This window comes from Parus major, chromosome 1, assembly GCF_001522545.3.
Source record: "Parus major isolate Abel chromosome 1, Parus_major1.1, whole genome shotgun sequence".
Lineage (NCBI taxonomy): Eukaryota > Metazoa > Chordata > Aves > Passeriformes > Paridae > Parus > Parus major.
The window spans coordinates 49,463,896-49,484,554 of NC_031768.1; the positions used below are offsets into that span (position 1 = coordinate 49,463,896).

The following is a 20,659-nucleotide window of genomic DNA, read 5'->3' on the forward strand; positions in this document are numbered from 1 at the left end:
CTGAGTGCTGAGCTCAAAGACTGGTTTGGTCATCTGCTGAGTTTTGCCTGGAACTTGGTAATAGCTTGTAGGTAGTTAAAGGGTGTAAATAATAGTTTCATGCATTATTTGTCATAGTTCTTTTTTCTAATGTATTTATGAATATTTCAGAGAAACATGCAGGGTAAGAAAATGTCAATCAAAATTTTGCATCAAAATTTTAACTTAAAAAATTGTTGGCTGCAAATTTTTCTTCAGGCTTTCATTGTTTTCAGTGTAAATTGCCTTATGTGGACACATTTGTTCACATAATAATGACACAATACTTCCATATTAGTTTGAAAAAACCCCAGAATATAATTTGAATATGTTCACCTAGAAATGTAAATGATGCTGAGTACTTTTTATAAAAGTTATTTTCACTAAGCCTGATAATTTGGTGGACCTCTCTATCAACAATTCTGCTGGTGGAAAGTTCCTGACATGTGTTCTGTGCCAGACAAAGTAACTACCCTAGAGTGACTACAGAAAATTCACTTGAAAATCCCAATGTGTGTCTAGTAGAATTTTTCTTATTATTTTTAATGTAAACATCAAGGACTCAAATTTATTAATTCAAGGTTTTGGATAAACAGAGTTGTAAAATTCTGATACGTGATGGGGCTAGAGAAAAGCAACTGAAATCAAAATTAGGAAATAATCCCAAAAACATGGGGGGAAGGGTTAGAAGGGGAGCTGCTAGGTGATTGTATGAATTCTCATTGTCTAGAATTTTATAAACTAACTTTTTTTAAATCCTCAAAACTCAACTGGGATAATTGGATCTTTTTTCCCAGTATTTTACCTTCCCTTTAATAATTATTTGTGAATCTGCCATTTATTCAGAAATTACTTTCACATCTAAAATGGATCAGTACAAGGAATACAGATATATTACCAAAATTCTTTTTATGCTTAAGTAATAATCCAAGCACTACACCTTTGTTAGACTTGTTTCTTTTCAAGAGTTGTGTCATAGCAATGAGCATAAATTTGTTTCTTTCAGCGGGTTCTTCTTTTGACAGAACATTCTAGTAACGCTGCTCAAATATAAATAAAACATCTAAGCTCAACACCTAGTGTTCTGAATGTGTTCATGATTTAAGGAACAAGGGAGTAGGTTTTGTTGCTTATAAAAAATATCACAGCAGGCCCATGTAGAATTGGAGGTACTGAAAATTTGTCCTCATTTTCAAGATATGTATCTTTTTTTACATTTAACATGCTAGATAGTACAGGGGCTGATTAGTTTGTTTGGTGTAGAAATCTGTAATCACTGTTTTTTCTTTCTGTGGTGTTACAGAAATCCTTTGGTAAACCTGTCAGTTTTGGGACAGGAGAGCTGGATGCCAAGTAACGTTAACACTTACTCTGTTTTTGTAAATGTATTATTTAAAAACAAGTCATTTCATATTAGATGTATTTGCGCTTACTGTTAAACGCGTTTAAAAATTAATGCTGTTTGCATAGGGATCTCCTTTCATATTGAGGCATGTTTCCCCAGTCCTAATTTGAGCTGTTACTAAAGGTTGCGGCACATGGTACTTTTTTAATGTTGATGTAGTTGTGGAATAACATCATAGTGTGACAGATCAGAAAAAGTTAGAAGATAGTGTTGACAGTCTTGGAGCTTGAATTCTGCTTGTGTATTTATGAATGGTTGATTTGCATTTGGTCTCCCAATTTCTTAGTTAATTTTCTTTATTTTGGGGCATCTTCTGTAGATTCTACGCATTTAGCACCCCTGCTAACAAAGCCACCTGTGCCTCATAAGATGTGCTGGGGGAGTTTATTTTGCCTCTTCAGACTCACAAAGAGAATAGAAATACTATTTTTAGGCCTTGAGGGTTGGAAACATCCACTTTGAAATCAAACTTCCAAGTGTTATGCAGAGATAATGATACATTAAGTGAATCATGAGTATTTTAAAGTGGGTATCTCAGTCTCTCTTGTTGAATCAATTCCAATTTGTTTAAATGCATTTTCATTGAGCCTTTTTTTATTTTAATAATTCCTGGACTCTACCCTCTGTCTTTCTCAGCACCAGTTGCTGCTTTTTATAAAAGCTTCAATGTGAGTTATCGTGACAGTCTGAATCAACCTTACTTGGGAGTGTCATCTCTTTTCTTCCCTGGAACACAAATTTAACCTTGACCCTGAGCAACTGATTGTTGAAAACTGACAGTAAGACACATTTTTAATTTGTGCTTCCAGAAAGGAAGCAGAAAGATACAGTTGTCTTGCATTTTGCCCTCTTCTTCAGCATGACCTCCTGTGTTTTTCTAGTGCATCCAAGCTTAGAAGTTCTGTGAGCCTGGGAAAGCCTACAGCAGCAGCTTTGAGCAAAAAGGCAGAAATGCCTGTTCACTTGGTGCTTTAGCATGTGGAAACAAAATTTTAAGTATTTTGCTCAGTTTCAGTTTTCAGCTTTGTATGTGTTTGTCCTTTTGCCTTTATACAGCTGTCTGTCGCCACTGTACTGGTGCACCCTTCATGTATAGATTAATAATAATAGCTTCACCTCAAATTGAGCATAGTTGAGTCTTGAATGTGTCATCTTTTCAGAGGGATAGCAGAGTGTTTCAAGTAGGGATTGTTTTTTTGCAGATTGTATTGCTTCTTTTTCTGAGAGTATTTTTTTGCTTTGGTTAAAGTGGGGATTTTCAGGTAGAACTGAATATTGTAAAGGTAATTTCTCATGCTGGGAAGGGGTTTTAGAAAACATATCTTCCTGTAACTTTAAAGAGCATTCACTCCTAGATTAGCAAAATAAGCCCTAAAAAGACTCTGAGTAAAGTGCAGGGTACTTCAGTCATAACCTACAGGGCTTTTTGAAGTGCCCAGGCAGCTACTTACCAAGCTAGCTGCAGCCTTTTGTGCTCAGCAAGTACCCACTTGGGGTAGGGCAGGAAAAAGCCTGACATAGGCATATAGGTCTCATGGCCAGCACCTACAGACCTGCAGTTTCAGGGGCATGAACTTTCTACCCTATCACAAGAAAGAGAAGGAAAATATTCCATTTTAATTTTAAAAGCAAACCGTGTGCAAAAGATGAGCACACAAATGTTCTAAATGTTCTAAGTCAAATCCACCTGCTCATCTCATGGCATTAGAGTTGTAAGCACATCTGTGTGCTATGCAAAAACTCATTCTAGAGCAAGTGGGTTTTGTAATTTAAAATGTATTGGTTTTCATTTACTGTGAAGTGTTGGAAAATCTGTGACCTTCACAGTATTTCTGGTTATTAAGGTTTCATCCTCCAGGCATGATGACCAGAGCTGAAAGCTGCTCTAGCCAGCCACAAGTCCTGCACTGGCTGCCCAAGAGAGGCTGCATGCCTGCACTGCCAAGCCTTGGTGTTCTGCTGCTGCAGTGGCAACCATGTGGTTAAAATTGTGGGTAGCTTTTCAGATAGAGTATATTTTTTGTATCTCAGTCTTCTTTAACACTGACAAAATTAAATCATCTTGTCTAAAATTGCTCCTGCCAGAGCAGAATGGGGTGGGACGGCATGATGAAAACCAAGAAGGGGTTTTGTGTGATTTGACTGAAGAGTTAAATGCTTAGCAATTTATTTTTTAAGTTCCTGTCCTCAAAGCTAGCTTATTTTATAAAGGCTAAATTTAGTCTGTTCTGTTTCCGTCATCAAGGACAGCTTTTTTGGTATGCTTTCTTACAAAATGTTTGACCTTGGGAGATTGCTGCCAGAAAGGAAGACACTTCAAAAGCTGACAGCTGATTGTTGGAAGTTTGTAAACTCCGTTGTGTGGTCTCAGTAGCAGTCCACAAAGGCATAAAGACTCGCTGTGGCTTAGTACCCTGTGAAGCTGGTGAACTGCAAGGTGTCAGGATGAGTTGCTAACAACAAAATTATCTTTGCTTTTTCTCTGGTTTTAACCTCAGCTGTGTGCAAACTGTGAGCTCTTCATGGCTTCTTTAGGATGGGAGACAATGCTGATACACAGAGGAGTTGCCATGAGTAGAGTAAGCGTGGAGTCAAAAGAGGCTGCTCCAAAATTTCCTCACAAGTAAGTTAAGAGGTGGAATTCGGGGGGCTGGAAAGAAGGTGAAGAGCTGTGCAGGACAGGATGGCTGCCCAGCAGATAGGATGTTACCAGCCACAGCATCACCATGTTTCACTCTGGATATTGTGGCTGATTGCAAGATAGACTGGTTGTTTTTCCATAATGGTCTGGGAATAAGGAGTAAGGAATGCTTTTTTATTCAGCCAAAAAAAGCTTTGTGACTAGGGAAATCACATGTTATGTTCCTGGTGGTATTTATTAATGACAAGCTACTCAAACAGAACACTTCAGAGAATACTGGTATACAGCTTTTAAAGGGCAGGCACAAAAAAGCATGAGGCAAGAGCATTGATTAATAGAGGCTGCAGCTTTATTAAAAAGGCTTTTCTAACAGGGAGCCAACCATACCTGTCTTCCAGTTCTGGCTCAGCCTGGATTTGGATGGATGGTGAACAGCATAAGGATGCAGCAGCAATGTTGCAGAGACATGCATGCTGAGATTTGCTTCCGAGTCCCAGCTGGTGGCAGAGCTGAAGCTATCCCTCTCCGTTGTACCAATGGGCTGAGCAGTGAGATGAGGAAAGCCACGTGGAGATGAGCCCTCTTCATGTTGTATTTCCATGGTCTGGGCTGGCATCCAGGGCAGCCCACTGAATTACAGGGACCTTAGGATGAACCCTTTCTAAGCCACCAAGAGTTCTGAAAGCAGCCAAACTCTTAGAAACAGAGTTTAGACTCTTAAAACCAAAATGAAATTTGCAAAACCAACACAGACACTTTTTGGAGCCAGACAGGAAAAGCCTGCTTCAGATGCCCAAACTAGCAATCCTCTGAGCCCACACCACCGCAAGAAGCTCAGTTCACCAGATGAGAATGGAAGGACAGAACTAGAGAGACAGAAGAAATTAACACACAACTATTTGTTTCTCTTCCAGTTGAGCTGACAGAATGGCTGAAGGTACACTGAATATTGCAGCCACAGCTTTATTATCATCTCAGTTAGACAATATATAGCTCCATTAAATAAAACTAACAACACTTACTGTCTAGGGAAATGAACAGTTATTTCTCAGCTAATAACATTAGTGGGAGATGCTAAGAAATAGTGTTCTGAGGATTCAGCCATTCCTTTTGGCTTCCTTGCTGCTCTTCTTCCCTTAGTTCCTCCTTCTGGAATAGCTGTCATCATTGGGAAAAGTTTACTTATACCATCCATTTTCAGAAAATAATGATAAATTTAATGTTCAAAGTTTTGATTCACATACTGATTAAATAGAATTTTGGCAGCTTAGATAAAATCTGAGGTCGTGGGGAAAGATCTATATACCACTTGTAACTCACTGTTAAGGAGTGTGAGTTGTTGGGGTAGATCTCTTTGTTTACCACCAGCAGAAGAAAATATAGCAGTTGCTTACAATTTTTATCTTAAATATGAGACGTACAAACCTGTTTTGATAAGGATCCTGCTGTCTTTAATAATGTCGGCTGACATCAGTCACATCCTGAATTTACCAGAGGAAGAGCCTCCTTAGTCTTAAAGTTTTGTCAGGGAAAGGCAGCTATGGAAGGGCATACCAGTTGTCATCCTCTTTGGAGAAATTCATGAAGGGATTGTAAAGGTTTCAAGCTTACTTTCTTACTTTCACTACTTTCACTTTCTTTACTACTTTCACTACTGAAGACTGAAATAATAATATCAACTATTATATTATCAATGTAATAACAACTGTGTAGTACACAGAAACTTGTGGCTCCTTCAGCAGCTCTGGACAAGAAGAGAGTACTTAGGGAAGGATATATGGAATGTAAGGAATGTACAAGCAAAAGAAAATGTAGAAGAGCTGTTAAAAGAGAAAGTGATTTCTTTGATAGTCTGAAGTAACATGTTACTTTTTTTCTGAATTCCCAAAGGAGTAGGTGTAATTACTGTAGTGAAACAAAGGCCTGTTCTTAGCACAACCTAGAAAAATCTGTGAGTTGTGACCTGTGCTTTGTCTCAAAGACCATTAACTCTATCCATGGAACAAATACTTTGGGTGGTATCAGCTACAGGAGGATTTGTAGGTTCTTTACTCCTCTTGTGAGGGACCTAGTGCTGCTTGCTGCAAAGGCAGGTGGGACTTAGGGGTAGATGCACTCAGTTTGGCGATAGATTGCTTTTGAGATCTGTGTGGATCCCTTGCGTCCAGTCCCTTGTGGCAGTGTGTCAACCTGATATCTGCCTCTGGCACCCAGGGAAAGCCTGGAAGTAAGGCAATGTAGGACTGCTTGTGTGGTGGATTTATCTATGCTGTGGATAGAGCTGGTGATTCATGCTGTTTCTGGATGACACTTGTGTGGCCACATGTATGAGGGGATCCCTCATCTCTCTTGCATGAGCTGATGTCATTTATCCCTCTTCTCTCAAACATTTGAGGTAGGGGATGCTGCCTTTGGCCTTATGAGGGTTCAGGTGTAACCTGTGCAGGGTGTCCCTCTCCACTTTGCCTTTGCTCTGGTACTCTGGTGCTCTGTCTTGTCAGTTCAGCAGAACCAGTCTGTCTGCCCAAGTGCATATAGATGAGACTTGTCAAGATTTGACAAATTAACTTCTTGTGCCACATATGTTTATGGTTTTGTCTTTAAGATGGCATGGTGGGGGTTCTCATCATGCACAATAGCCAGGATAAGGTGTTTCAGAGGATGTTACCAGGAATCATCACCTGGTAATTATGGGCAGGTTTGCCTTCTTGAGGGAAGAGTTTTACATAGCCTTGTCACTCATAGCTGGTTATGTGCTTTGAAAAGTAACCTGTTCTTCATTTTGTGTTCCTTTTAGCAGAATTTCCCATTGTCTTTATAAAAAGGAATATTTTACTTTTGTTATTTGTATTACAACAGAATAGCAGGATCTAGGGTCCAGGTGAATCCATTATTTGGATGGTGGTCCCTTTATTTTAAATTGATTTGTGTATGAATAAGGGAAGAGACTATTCCAGAGATGTTCCTGCTTTGGGGGGAAATGTCAGATCCAAGAACCAATCTAAATCAGCTGAATAGATGAGAACTACTAGAACATCTCATCTTTCAGCATGCCAGGAATAATATCCAGTTAGGCCCTTATTACTGCAGTTTTCAATATAACTGTATTTTTCTTTTTCAGTAGAATTTGATTGTCTGTTGAAGCTTGACTCTGACTCAAAACAAGGAGGGCTTTCCTTGGAAATATTTAGTGTAGTTGATTATAAAAATCCCAAAGGGAATTCGTAGCTTTATTGATTGTTGGTTTACTGACAGTAGATGCATTAAATATTTCTAGTTTAAATATTTCTGACTTAGTATTTTTAGATACTTAGTAAATACTATAATCTAGAGATCAAGTTAATGCATTTAGAGCTGCTTATATCTGTATAGGGAGTAATGTTTTGGGTCAAGTGAGGTTTGAAGGAGCAGTGTTTTGTGTTGAGGTTGGGGTTTGGTACTACACTGTGTGAGTGCCTGTCTGTAGAGAAGCTTTGCTGCAGTGCAGTGCCATGGAGTTCCTTAGCTAAGGAGCTGAGAGCTGTGCTTTGTCTTACGACCAGGTTATCGATGGGTATTTCCATCCTTGCTCTGCCTGGTAAAAATTACATGAAAAAAACATTGTTAAAGACTGGTTATTAGTGATGTACTGTCAAAATGGAAAGATATATCAAATTAACTTCTGTAGGGATCTGTCTTTGGTCTAGCATTAGTCAAAAATTCTGTAAACCTCTTTGATGATGGAAATAAGGGAAAACTATAAAAATAGCAGTTGGGACTATTCTAGAATAAATTTAGTCCAACCAGCTTTGAAAGAATTAATTTAAAGCATAAAATTATTTTGTGAAGTCAGGAAAATGGTTCTCAATTAGTATGAAAATAATAACAATGGGGAAGGCTATCTAATGGGCTATTTCAGAATAATGAATTGCTGTAATCATTGCTCGCTCTGACAGGGCAATCATACAAATATGTGGCTCTGTACTGACATGTAAGTTCATTATCAGTGACCATTCAGAGTGCAAAAGTCAAACACAGAACTTAAGGACTGAGGGCGGCATAAGGCACCACCTTCTGAAAAGTGTTGTGGACAAAACTTCAAAGATCACTGTAAAGAGCAAATGAGTACTAAGGCTTGTCCTTTTAAAGCAGACATGACAGAAAGAAGCAGCCAGGTCTGCCTAGTCTAGAAGGTAGACTAGTGTGGAGAAATTACAGTCTTTGAGCATGCAGAAAGTTGTTTGAGGAATGGTGGAAAACATTTTTTCTTCATGTCTGAGTGATGATGACACAGGAGAGTAATGCTGTACTTTAAAATTAGACATTGGAAGAAAATGTTCTGTCAATATATTTTTTTTTTAAGATAAATTCTGTTCAAACAGAACATGTCTGTGCTTTCTAACACAATTCGTACTAACATTATGAGCTGACCCAAGAAGAAGAGGAAGTAAGTGCTTTGGCTTTCATGATCAAGCTGTGTGGTGTGCATTAGCAACTGGGTGTGCAAATCATCTTTAGCCACATGTGTAACTATGTCCCTTTGCTCTTCCTCAACAGTCTCCAAACGTCCACAACTACCCAGATATGGATGCTGTACCCTTATTACTAAACAACATGAAGGCCGACCCCACGGAGGATTCATTATCTACAGACCATTTCCAAACACAGACTGAACCAGTGGACTTGTCAATAAACAAAGCCAGGTCATCCCCTACAGCAGCTTCATCTTCTCCAGTCTCCATGACAGCATCAGCCTCCTCCCCTTCTTCTACTTCTACTTCTTCTTCTTCTAGTCGGCCAGCTTCATCCCCCACAGTAATAACATCAGTCTCCTCAGCAGCGTCTGTACCGTCAGTATTAACTCCAGGTCCTCTTGTGGCCTCTGCATCTGGTGTTGGAGGCCAGCAGTTTTTGCACATTATCCACCCAGTACCACCTTCAAGTCCCATGAACTTGCAGTCCAACAAAATGAGTCACGTGCACCGTATCCCCGTGGTGGTACAGTCGGTACCTGTAGTCTATACAGCTGTGAGATCACCTGGGAATATGAACAACACTATAGTAGTACCACTGTTGGAGGATGGGAGAAGCCATGTCAAAGGTAAGGTGGAGCCAGTTTTGTGCAGCTGTGGCATCTCTGAAACTGGTCTTGTAAGAGAAAATGATTATAAAGTTGTAAGTTTCCATACTTACTGTGTCATTGCTGAAAAGACATACAGCTTACATGATTGGGAGGAACCTTTAAAAGTCTTATGCCAGATGATCTTTAAAGTAAATAAGTTTTTAAATGAAGACTGAGTTCAGCAGTGGTGTTAGATGCTTGGACGGCTTGTGGCAGCTTTTGTCCTGAGCCAAATAAATCCTCCCCAGAAGCTGAAGAAGTAAGACAATGGAAAAAATGTCAGTGTATGACATTTATGACAATATATAAAACATCATAGATGAACATGGAAAACTCAACAGTTGTTTCAGATTTAGCAAGGAGAGGAATATCAGAGGGATTGTTCCCCAGAAAGGAAGAAGCAATCATCAGGCTCTAGGAATGTGTGAAGGGAATGCTTGCATTCCAAAAAGCATTAGGACATGCAGAGAAGTAGGTTTATGAAGTTTAAGGAGTGGCAGTGCAATACTTAGAATTAGGTTCCTTCTTCCAGATTAAACAGCAGAAGGGAAGGAAGCCACCCAGAGTGTTTATGTTGGGAACGAGTTTTGCAGACACAGGACGTGAGAGGCGCGTGGAGGTGTGAAGGAAGGAAGAGGCACATGTCAGAAGGATGGATACACTCTTGAGATGTCCAAAGATCACAGAAAGGGGAGCTGGAAAGCAAGAAAGAGTGAGAGAGAACCCAACAGTTACTGAGGGAGCAAAAACTTATTAGAGATAGTGACATGATGGGTGGAGGAAAGAAAGAAAAAACAAATGTACCCAGAAATTCTGAAAGCACAGCTTTGTAAAGGGGGAATTAGTGACAGAGATGGGAATATGAGGAAAGGAATGAGATTCTCATTTCAAGGCTCATTGCATATGAGTGAATAAAATACGGTAATTTTGCCCTGAAATGATGGATTGCTTAAGGCAGAAAGGGAGGATATTGACATAAGATAACCTTACTTTGGGGCTTATGATACTGCAGGACATTTAGTCTTATCTCTTGTGTTCCTAATTGCATAGGTCTCAACAGCTTATTTATCACCTCTCATGTCTGTTTTTCATAAACTGGCAACTGTATGTTACTGTAGAGGACTGCAGTGATGGGTCATTCAGATGTTTAGGGGCATCCTGTTGTCTATTAGTCTATGATTCTCCTGCTGTTCCCTCACTATCCAAGTGGGAACTGTGCCCTCTCAATAGCCTTGGACATAGGAAATGAACTCACTGTGGATCTGAGTCTAGTTTTAAACCTCAAAATGATGGTTTAAGTTTTATTACATTTCATACAGTGATGTCATTTTAGCCCTTTGTGCCTTTATGTCAAGAAATTATGAATAAAACCAGAACTTTGTACCATGTAATCTAGGAAAAAAGCCCCAAACAAACAGAAGAAGGAAATTTTTAGTCTATATTTTGATTTTGGAGCTTTAGGGTGCACCTAACCGTGAGCTCATCAATAAATTTTCCTGTTTGTTTTCTTTTCAGAGGTGCTGGTTGGCTGTGGTAGTAGCCTCTATAGGAAGCATCTCCTGATCTTGTAAAATTGGAACTTCGCTACCCCAGTTTCATCAACAAAATTCCAGAATTTAATGTACTGTAGGGATTTCAGCCCATGAACTCCATGCCTTCTGGCCTGCCCTGACAATATGGCCTTTGTGCTCTAATTGGCAGAGGTCATTCGCCATTAGCCCCTGCATCATCTATTAATGCACAGTTAAAGAAAAAGAAGGGGTTGACAGTTCTTCAATTTATTTTTTTCTCATGAGTTGTACTCACTTTGTTGTCCCTAATTCTTTAGATTAAAAAGTTCAGGTTAATTTAAATAAATACAATAAAAATAAATTAGGCAACAATCTGCTCTAGATAGTAATCTTTTATCAGCTTTTGCTAGAGTGTTTTTCGTTCTTTAATGCAAAACAATATAAATAATTAAATGCAGTGATATCACACAAATTAACCAATTAAATTATTTTCATATGTGCGCAGACTAAATTCCCTTCAACGATCAGCTCTTGTGCTGATAACAAAAAATAGATGTACACACATCCTAACAGGACATTCTTGTCAAATTTAATTAGTTCTTAATTCTCTGCCAGCTGATGGACAAATGCAGGTTTGGAGTCATCTAGAGTCACAGCTTTCAACTCCTACATGAACATTGATAATTTTCAGAAAGAGAATAATAAGCACACTGAAACAGCTGATCCTCAGAAAGCATCAGCAGCATAATCCCTCTGTTATTCCTGCATTGCTAATTCAGAGACCACATTGATGATCCAGGAGTGCCAGTTGGGAAGCATTTAAAGTTATGTTTTGCATTAACCTTTATCTAAGCCCTTTTCACACAATTGAGGCTAAGGCACTTTCCTGAAAAGAGATATTTTTAATGCAAAAATTAATGAAAATTACATCAGACCTGAGTTCAGACCTCTCCCATTTATCTAGGTTTCAGGTGCTGAGGGGAACAAACAGAAACAGTATTTGTACTGTAAATAGAGAAAAGCTTTTTCCTTGTTTTCCCAATTTTATTTTTTTTCATGCTGAATTTTCCTCTTCCTTCGAGGTTTGACTAGAACTATTTAATTTTTAGGTTTTTTGCAAAACTTTCTCAGGCTATGACCATCCCTCTAATACTGTCTCCAGGTGTTTTGTTCAGGTGGCTTTCTGCTTCCCCTGATGCTCCCCAGTCCTCATTTTTCTCTCACACTCTCTCAGATTTTCCTGGTGGCTGCTTTTTTAGGCAGTTCAAGCAAATAGTTCTGTCTTCATGTTCTGTTTGAATTCTCTCTTCCCTCCAGCACAGGAAATGGCTACCTTGTCTTCTGTTTTCCCTTCTTTTTTGGTTTCTCTATTTCTTCTAGTCCTTCTTATCTTGCTGACTGCTTTTTGAGTGTCGCTTTCAGCAGCTCTGCTTCGTCTTCCCCTCCTTTTCTGTTAATATTTCTAACCTATACTGTCATCTCCTCCTCCGCCTCTGTGCATCCTTCTCCATAGTGTCATTCATCACAGCGTTCTTTGTCTCACCATTCTTCAGAAGAGTCTCAGATCTCCTTTTCTGCCTCCCCATTTGCTGTTCATTTCTTCTGTCTATCCTGCCTCCTCTCTCCCTGATTTTTTTATTTTGCTTGCAAGGTTTCTTTTTGTTTCCAAGACATGTAGCCCTTGTATATACAAGGTGCCAGCAGCATCCCGTCAGGTCCTGTGCCACGTGCTACACCCCAAGGCAGGCGGTGGGAGATGGGGCTGTCACACTGCAAAAGCACCCTTATGTCAGAGTGATGTGCTTTTGTAGGATAAAAATCTACTCTAAACCAAAACCAGGATTGGTGCATTTTGAGGAAGTTATTAACAGTGCTTAATTAGAAGGTAATCAGCAAACACTGTTGTCGGTGTTGGTGATACAGCACTTAACCGTTTACAAATCTTAGGAAATTCCTACAAGTTGCTGGCACCACAACACTCAGCTATGAACAGACACACAGTTAGGTGCAGACTCCCCTTCTAACCATGCACCTTCCTCCCCTGATGCACCCATTGGGAAGGACACACTCCAGGGAGATCCCCAGGGCAGCGGGGTCTCTGTGCAGCGCCCACAGCACCAGCCTGCCTGTGCAAGTTGTCCCCTACAGCTTTCTCCTCTTGTTGTTTCATACACACAAAGCAGAGTAATGCATTGGGGTTGTCAGGCACAGAACAGAGGAGCCAGGCACAAGGGCTCGTGGACACCATGGGGCCGGGCTGTGGTCTCTGCCACCCCTACAACATGTCAAAGTTCACTTCCTTCAGTGGTCACTGCTCTTGTCACAGCTTTGAAAAGTGCTTTTGGAGGGTTTTTTTCTGTGAGAATTACGTGGTGGTGACTAGACATTATTGTACATTAAAATATTCCATGAAACAGTATTACAGTCCCAGAAAAACTCATTTCTTGCTTTTTTTCCCTCCCTGTTTAGCAATGGTTAGCGTTGCTAAAAGTTTAACTAGAGGCCCACCAGGTAGTAGCACCTGTAGATAAGACTGCCTGAGACTAACCATTGAGACTGACATTTTCTATCCTGCATGTCTGCCTCAAGCTATTTCTGTTTTCTCTTTTTTTTTTTCTTCCTTTAAGTGGTAATTTTCAAGAAGAAAACCTATTCCACTTTTCCTGAGACTGAGCATAGAGAAAAAAACTGTAGCATTTTCTGTGTTGAACAATTTATTCCAGGTTTTGTGGGTTTTTTTGTTTTTTTTTTTTGTGAAGAACTGTAGAACCTTGGTGTTTTTAATGACATGAACCTCATGCTTTGTTTGGACCATTGTTCTTTGCTTTCAGCAGATATCCATGAATACTACTGGCACTACTACATCCCTCTAGCAGCAGGTTTTGCCAAATACAATATCCTTAAAAACTTTTTTCTGTAGTTCAGAGGAGTTACTGCATTCATTGAAGAGTCTTTTAGAAGCTCCTTCCTGATAATGGTGCACAAAGGGCTTATGCAACTCTGATATTTTCTAGGGTTTTGGAATCAAATTTATGGATTCTCATTCTTATGTATTTTATGTTTTCAGAAAGCACAATCACTTGCAAAATTCAGCAGTCAGAAGATTATAAATTCAAATTTGCTGAGTGAACTTTGTCTGCTTCCCTTGTACATAAACAGCTGTAATAACAGTTTTGGACTATTTTTATGTTATATCTGTATGTAGACCTGGCAAAAATACACAGGTTTTGTCTTTTCACAGTTTGCACATGCCATATTTCTCACTGTGAATATATTAATTCCTCCAGTAAATGCAGTATCTTTTGCTGAAGATGTTTTGTGACTTCAAACAGGTAGTACCAGTAGATTATATTGTCCACTGCACTTGTTTTTTTAAAGCACAGCTTGTTATTTCTGCCTACTGTAAAGTTTATTCTGCAAAAGTAAATGCAATTTGTAGTACAAAGATAGAAATTAAGAGAACTGTTCCATATGTTTAAAGGTCAGATTATATGGTCTGTTTGTATAAATTACGCTATGGAAGAGACTTTTAATTAAAACCAGTAGCATTGCCTTTTTTGTTTCATGTGGAGTGATCTTCCTTTCTGCATTTTAGTAAATGGTTATTTTGGATTTGAGTGGCGTTGAGGCTGAAAGTTTCTACTTTAGCTACAATTATTTTTTTATTACGCGCAAAACTCTTTTGTGGCTGTGCGTATTCCGCCTGTCCACCTCCCTCCTGCTGCCCCCCAGAATGCTGAATCTCTCTCCCCCGTTTGGTCGGTTCAGCTGGAAGAAACGCTAATGGTTCTGGGAAAGCAGGAACAGGTTGGCAGTGTCTGGCCAGGAGGAGAAACAGGCAGAGGAAGGGCTTTTGTGTTCAGGGTAGGTCCTGTGCTCGTGAAGATGGTGCACATTATTTAAGAGCTAGAGTAAACAGTAGTTTTTGCCAGAATGGAGAGTTGAAACACAGGCTATAAGATATGCTGTGGTATTTGAAACCATGGAGGTTGATTTAAGACAAAATGAATTAGATTAACTATAGGGACTTCTCTAAACAGTCTTCTACTTAAATTTCCAGAAAAGTACTACTTCTGGTGATTTACTAGTGACATACTTAGGTTTTTTTCACTGTAGAAGCAAATGCTCTTCGAAGATTCATCAATATGATTTGTTCGTGTTGATGTTCATTGTTTGTTTTCAGCTAGGAGGGATTTGAGGAAGGGAATGAGGTAGAGGCATATTCCAAGTTGATTTGCGAAGCCCAGCATAAGCGGGGTGAGTAAATCTATTTTGACATATCCTGAGTCCCTGCACCTTTTGGAAGCTGTTAGTTCCTTGTTTTATACGCCAAGAATGCCTCTGGTCCTTCAGTTCTGTATTCTCACCAGGGCTGAGCTTTGATCTGCTTGCTTTTATCCCATGAATTTGGATCCAGCAGAAACACATGCCTAAAACTTCTCATTTATTTTATCTCTGCCTTGGGTTTTATTGTGCCTGGACCAACCTGCTGGAAGCTTCTCTATGTCTAAAATATCTCTGGCCTGTTGCAGTGTATAAGTTGCAGTCTGCTACCATTGTGTAGTAGTTTTGAAGTATTGTATTTAATATTAAATATATTCTGTCCTTATTATTTTCCTTGTTTACTTTTGATGCTAGAGTATTTGTATACTCTATCAGTAGTTATGGTGGTTTCTTTTTTTTTGTGTAGATGAGGTCTCCTGGCATTGAAATAGCTTAGAAAGAAAAAAGTCCTTTGTTTAAAAAATGGGTTTGTATGCTTATGTATACAACCCAATGACAGATATGCTTAGGTATGTGCATATATTACATTCTTGCAATCCCTCTTACCTCTGTATTTCTCCATATAGCTATTCTTTTGCAGGTTTATGGCAAATTATTTGACTGTTGAAATTATTTTAAATATTGCCTTTGATTGGATCATAGCAATTAATATTCTCTGCTAGATTAGTTACACTGTGCATTCAGTGCCAGTTCCCATTCTCTGTGAACCATAACCATGCTAGGTGCAGTTAACGGTAACTATAAGCCATATAGTCTCATAAAATCTTAATAAAATCTGAAAACTGTGGAGTATGGGTAATCTTGCTATAAATTGTAATAAAAATTACCCCTGTAGACTCTATATTCTGACCATTATGTTCATGGATACTGCTGCTTTGTACATAAAGTTTTATGAAATAAATCGACCAATTCTGCTGCCCCTACCAGGCACCAAGCTGTTTTGATCAAAAATCTGATAGGTGCACTCAGAGCATTTTTCCAATGCATAAAGCATTTATAATGAACTTTAAAAAGGAAGAAAAATGCCGTATATGGGGTTTATATTGTATGAACCAGTTTAGGAGAAGGAAATCATGAACAGCATCATTCACATGCTCTCTGTAGGTCTGTAAAGAGACAATTTTGTTTCCTAGAATGCATTAAATAAACCTGAGTACAACACAGTCTCTAAGGTCATAATTTTAAGTATCTCCTGTACATGTGTATCTGGAAGTGTTGCTTCCACCATTAATAATGCATAGTGATGTCTGTTGCAATCTTTTTTGATGCTCTCCTGCTGAGCAAGTCCATGCTGGTGTCCTGTTCTCTAAAACAATTTCCAAGAACGGGAATGTTCATTTGTTTCAGACTGTGGTGTGAGGCTGCACTTCCACAACTCTAAATCGTACTTTCCAAGAGTAACCAAGAAGGATGAAGATGAGTTTTTCCCTCTGCTTGGTGTTCGATCTGCCCAGATGCATTTATTATCAGAGACATTTAAAAAAGTTTCAGTTTAAGAAAGAGCAGAAGACCTGCTCTTGGCCAGCAGCTTTCTTGTGATATTTCAGATACTGAACTATGCTGTGTGCCAAAATTAAATCCAAAGTTATGGTTTAGATACTGCAGTATTCATAACTGCAGTGTTTCTGATGCTGGCTGATTAATTGTGCATTGTGCTAAAATGTGAGCGCCATACAATTTTCTTAGCCATATTTTCAATTTCCATCCTTCTAGGAGTTTGGCAGCAAGTGTCTGCTTGTTACTTCAGTCCTTCCTGCTCTGCAGACACAGGGACACACTTGTGTAACAGCAGTACTAATGAGATTGCTGTAAATGTTAATTTTGACATGTGGGGTAGTATTTGGTTTTCCATTCCTAATGGAAGTAAGTGCAAAGCAGCAGTGCTTGCAGCTGGAGACAATCTCTAGCCTGTTTTATGCCAACATGGACTGAAATCAACCAGGGAGGAGTTTGGGAACAGCAAAGGCGACCCTTTCTGGCTTATTCGAGGCACCCCCTGATTCTGCTTCATTTAAATTTCTATCACAATAAAAATCTATGGCTGTATTTCCGAGACCAAACCCATCACCCAGGTGTGGATCAGAACTGGCAAGGCTGGAGGAGCTTCCCCACCGTCCAGGCTGATGTCTCAGCTAGCACAGGTCTTGGTATCACTGCCCACTGCAGAGCCATGTAACCCTGCTTCTGACAGGCAGTCCTAGTGGGTGAATGGCAGGATCAGCTGGAAATCCCATCATGAACAATCATTTCGATTAGTAGGTTGATAAGGCATCCTTCAGAAGAAGCAAAGTGGGGAGTTTAAAATGTGAAACAAAAGAAAACAAACTCTGCATTTGGAAATCCTTTTAAAGAGCAGGAACAGATTTTTAATTATTTTAAGAGAGTGATTCAGCTCTTATGGTGGTGTGGTGTGTTGGCCCTACATGTGGGTAAGTTTACAAAGTTATTAGCTGAGAAGATGAGTAAATGCTGAAAACTGAGTTTTTAAGCTGAAGTGAGACAAAGATACTTCAGAATGCTGAAATTTTCTCTCTGTTTTCACACCAGCAAGCATCATCTCCGAGTCATTTCAACATCAGTTAATTACTACGTGGCTTAGCTATAAATTGAGGCAAAACTCCTAATAGTTACTTAGTTTTCTCCTGCTCTTAAATATTTCATTTATCTTTAGCCCAAGGGGCTCATATTTGCCTTTAAATCAAAGATAGGATGTAGACATAAAATTATTTCTAGTGTGTGTTCATGAGCCTAATGATGGGATGAGTTCTCATCCCTTTCACTCGCAGGAAATCTGACTAGCCAGAGTAAATCAGGTTGCAGTAATTGAGAACTGCCAGTGGTAGCAGCAGTGTTGTGGTGTAGGGCCCTTTTCATGCCACCTGCAGGCATATCCAGATGCAGGGCTTCTGGCAGTGCTTGGCTTTGTCTGACCAGATCAGGGCATCTGAGGTGTGTATCCCTGATTAATCGCTGAAAAGAAGCAAAGATATTAGGACATACCTGAAGCCCAAATATGACAGGGGGAGAAAATTTACCTACCATACTAATATCAGCAGCACATGTGTGAGCAGTAGGAAGGAGGGGTGCTGGGCTCTTGTCAGCCTGAAGTGATTTAATTCCACAATCCCTTCCTTCCCAAGAGTTTCCAGAATGTGGGCAGGAGCCCACATTCAGAGAAAGAAGAAAAATTGTCTCCCCATGGTGTGGCTATGTGCTGAGGTTATTCTCCTGGGGAGGTAGAGGCTTGATCCCATTCCAAGGGGTTCATCTGCCCTTAGCAACCGACAAGCTGGATCCTTCCCAGAGATTGTGTTTCTGTGACATGGCTAATCCTGTACCATGTCAAAACCAATGCAGCCGTGTGCCAGAAAGCACAAATTCATGCAGTGCTCATTAAAAAGCTCCTATGCAAGTTTAAATCTCCTCCAGCACTGTAGAACAGGCAATTTTGTCCTCAGAAGCAGGATAGGGTATTGTCTGACCCCACAGCCAGAATAAATTTTAAAGCCCCAAACTGTTCAGTTTGACAGAAATAGAAACAAGCTTATATCTGATCCTGATCAGGCTTTTTCCTACTGGCAGCTGGCAGATACAATATTAATGATGATAGACTTAAGTTGTGTAGTATTTACTGGCTGGTATGTGCCTTACATGAGATTCATTTGCACATTTTCCCTTAAAACAAGTGCAGGAAGTGAATTTGCTTGTAGTGCCCAGAGAGAAACTCCTTTTTGGTACCGTTTGGCAAAGGGTCTATTGTGTGTATTTGTGCACATCATGAGCAATTCTCTCTACTTTCTGTAGCAGAAAAGGATCATTGTTTCTTGAGGCTAACAAGAATGGGAAGCACCGTGGCTGCTTGCAGCCTTCAGCACTTGCAGACGTTCTTAACTCCCCTGGCTCACCAGTCTGTTCAGAGTGGAGAGCTAACAGCTTGCTTCTGTAACTCCTGTGCACTCCCTCAATGGCACCTTTGTCCCATGAAAGCAGCAGTCTCTGACTGGTTTCTTTTTGCTTGCCTCGCCTTAATCTCATACACACTTCACAAAACCACCAGATAGCTCTGTTGGACAAATCTTGCCTTTCAAGAGGTGTTGCAAGGGCAAGAAAACCAGTTAAGGTTTAGGGCTTGAGCTTTATTAATGTGTCTGCCTGTGTTTGGGAGGACTCGATTCAGTGACCCAGACAAGTCTCTTCTGGCCCCATGATCCTGAGTTCAAGGAAGAGCTTGGTTGTTAGAGCAAGGTACAGCATGAAGGGAGATTAAAATGCATTGGCATGTCTTAATGGGCTCTCCTGCACGTTGCTGGCCAGTTGCATTCTGTTACTCACTTGTCCTCCACCTTTTTTATCTCATCTGCTAAATTATCTCTTGCCTGCATCTCTCCATCCTCTCCCGTTTGATGTTCATTAGGCCAATAATTACTTCTAATTCAGTGCTGGATTATGAACTGAGGCTGGTATTTATAAACCTGGGTGCCAGGAGTTTGACAGTTGTTCTTAAATGTCCAAGAGAAAGTCAAAGCTGTTGACATCAGTAGGAGTCAGGAACTCTTAATGTACAGCAGTCCTGTGCTGCAGTTTGCACACTGCAGAGAGTGGTGAGGAGGAGTTACCTGTTAGGCGTTTGGCCAGTTGGTTATTCACATGGCTCATATCAGGGAGGAGAGTAGCTTTAAAGGCTGTTTTTCCCTAGCAGCTGCAGCCATGCTGATGAGAAAACAGGGCAGTTTACACCAGCTGACAGCAGCAAGGCTCAGCCTCCTGGTCAGTCACCCCAGTTCCCAAGTGCCTTGGCCACCCAAGTCTGCAAGCTGGAAGGAACTGACAGAGAGATGCAAAAAATTATGTATAAGTGGGCTGACATCAAAAGTAATGGAATAATCCCTAGAACATTGTTTTATTTACTTACAAGCTTTAGTTAGGTTTTCTGCGAATATATAACAGTGCTTGAACTACTTGCCTTCGAATTTACATGCTAATACATTTCCATTCCTCACCTTTTGTCCTCTCCATACTTACGTGTGGCAGCACCTCGTGATGTGCTCAAACATTGGTGTCTGATAGTGCAAACTGTACCCAGTGGGTAAATTCTTCCTGGGTGAAAAAGTACAACCCTATTAGCAACTATGTATCTGTGCTAAAAGTGCACAGAGTAGGACTTACTCACTGAGCAGAAACAGGGAGAAGGCAATTGAGAGCTTTCATCTTGGCACATTCCTGTAGTAATCTAAAATCAATACCAAATGTCATAGAGTCTCAATACTATCTTAAGAGCCAGAAATCTGCAGTAAAAATGAAACAACATGTCTTACAAAGAACAAAAGTACATAAGATTGTTCTTATACATTTATACCATCTCTTTTTATGTAGGTGTATTCACGCTTAAGTGATCAGAATTCACACGTAAGAACTGTATTACAGACTATGTTATGTAACAACTTTTGTCATTTCAAGTTAGCTTTAGCTTCTGATCTAGCTACTTAAAACCTCTGTTGTAGTGCAAGTCATCTAAACCTCAGTTAACATAAGTAGTTTTTTGTTGCAGTTTTTAATTCTGTGGGTAAATAACTAGCTTCCTTGAATGCATCTGTAGCACATTTAAATATTGGCCAGATAAAGCATAGAAAAAGCATAGCTTTTTGTAATGAGATTCACTTTGAGGGGAAAAAAGCTTTTCTCAGAGAGTACTAAGGCAC

At 39.8% G+C, this 20,659-nt stretch overlaps 1 protein-coding gene across 8 annotated transcripts in view; it reads left to right on the forward strand.

Annotated features, from left to right (window-relative positions):
- The window catches only part of KLF12 (Kruppel like factor 12), a 209,414-nt gene that overhangs the window by 109,905 nt on the left and 78,850 nt on the right, over positions 1-20,659 (forward strand). For 7 of the 8 annotated variants that reach the window (XM_033514320.1, XM_033514327.1, XM_033514329.1 and 4 more), the window contains one exon: positions 8,601-9,144. In XM_033514320.1, coding sequence (XP_033370211.1) covers positions 8,601-9,144 — 544 coding nt within the window. Of the gene's footprint in view, positions 1-3,938; positions 4,047-8,600; positions 9,145-20,659 lie in introns of those variants that run through there. The other variant, XM_033514336.1, reaches the window with a different exon arrangement.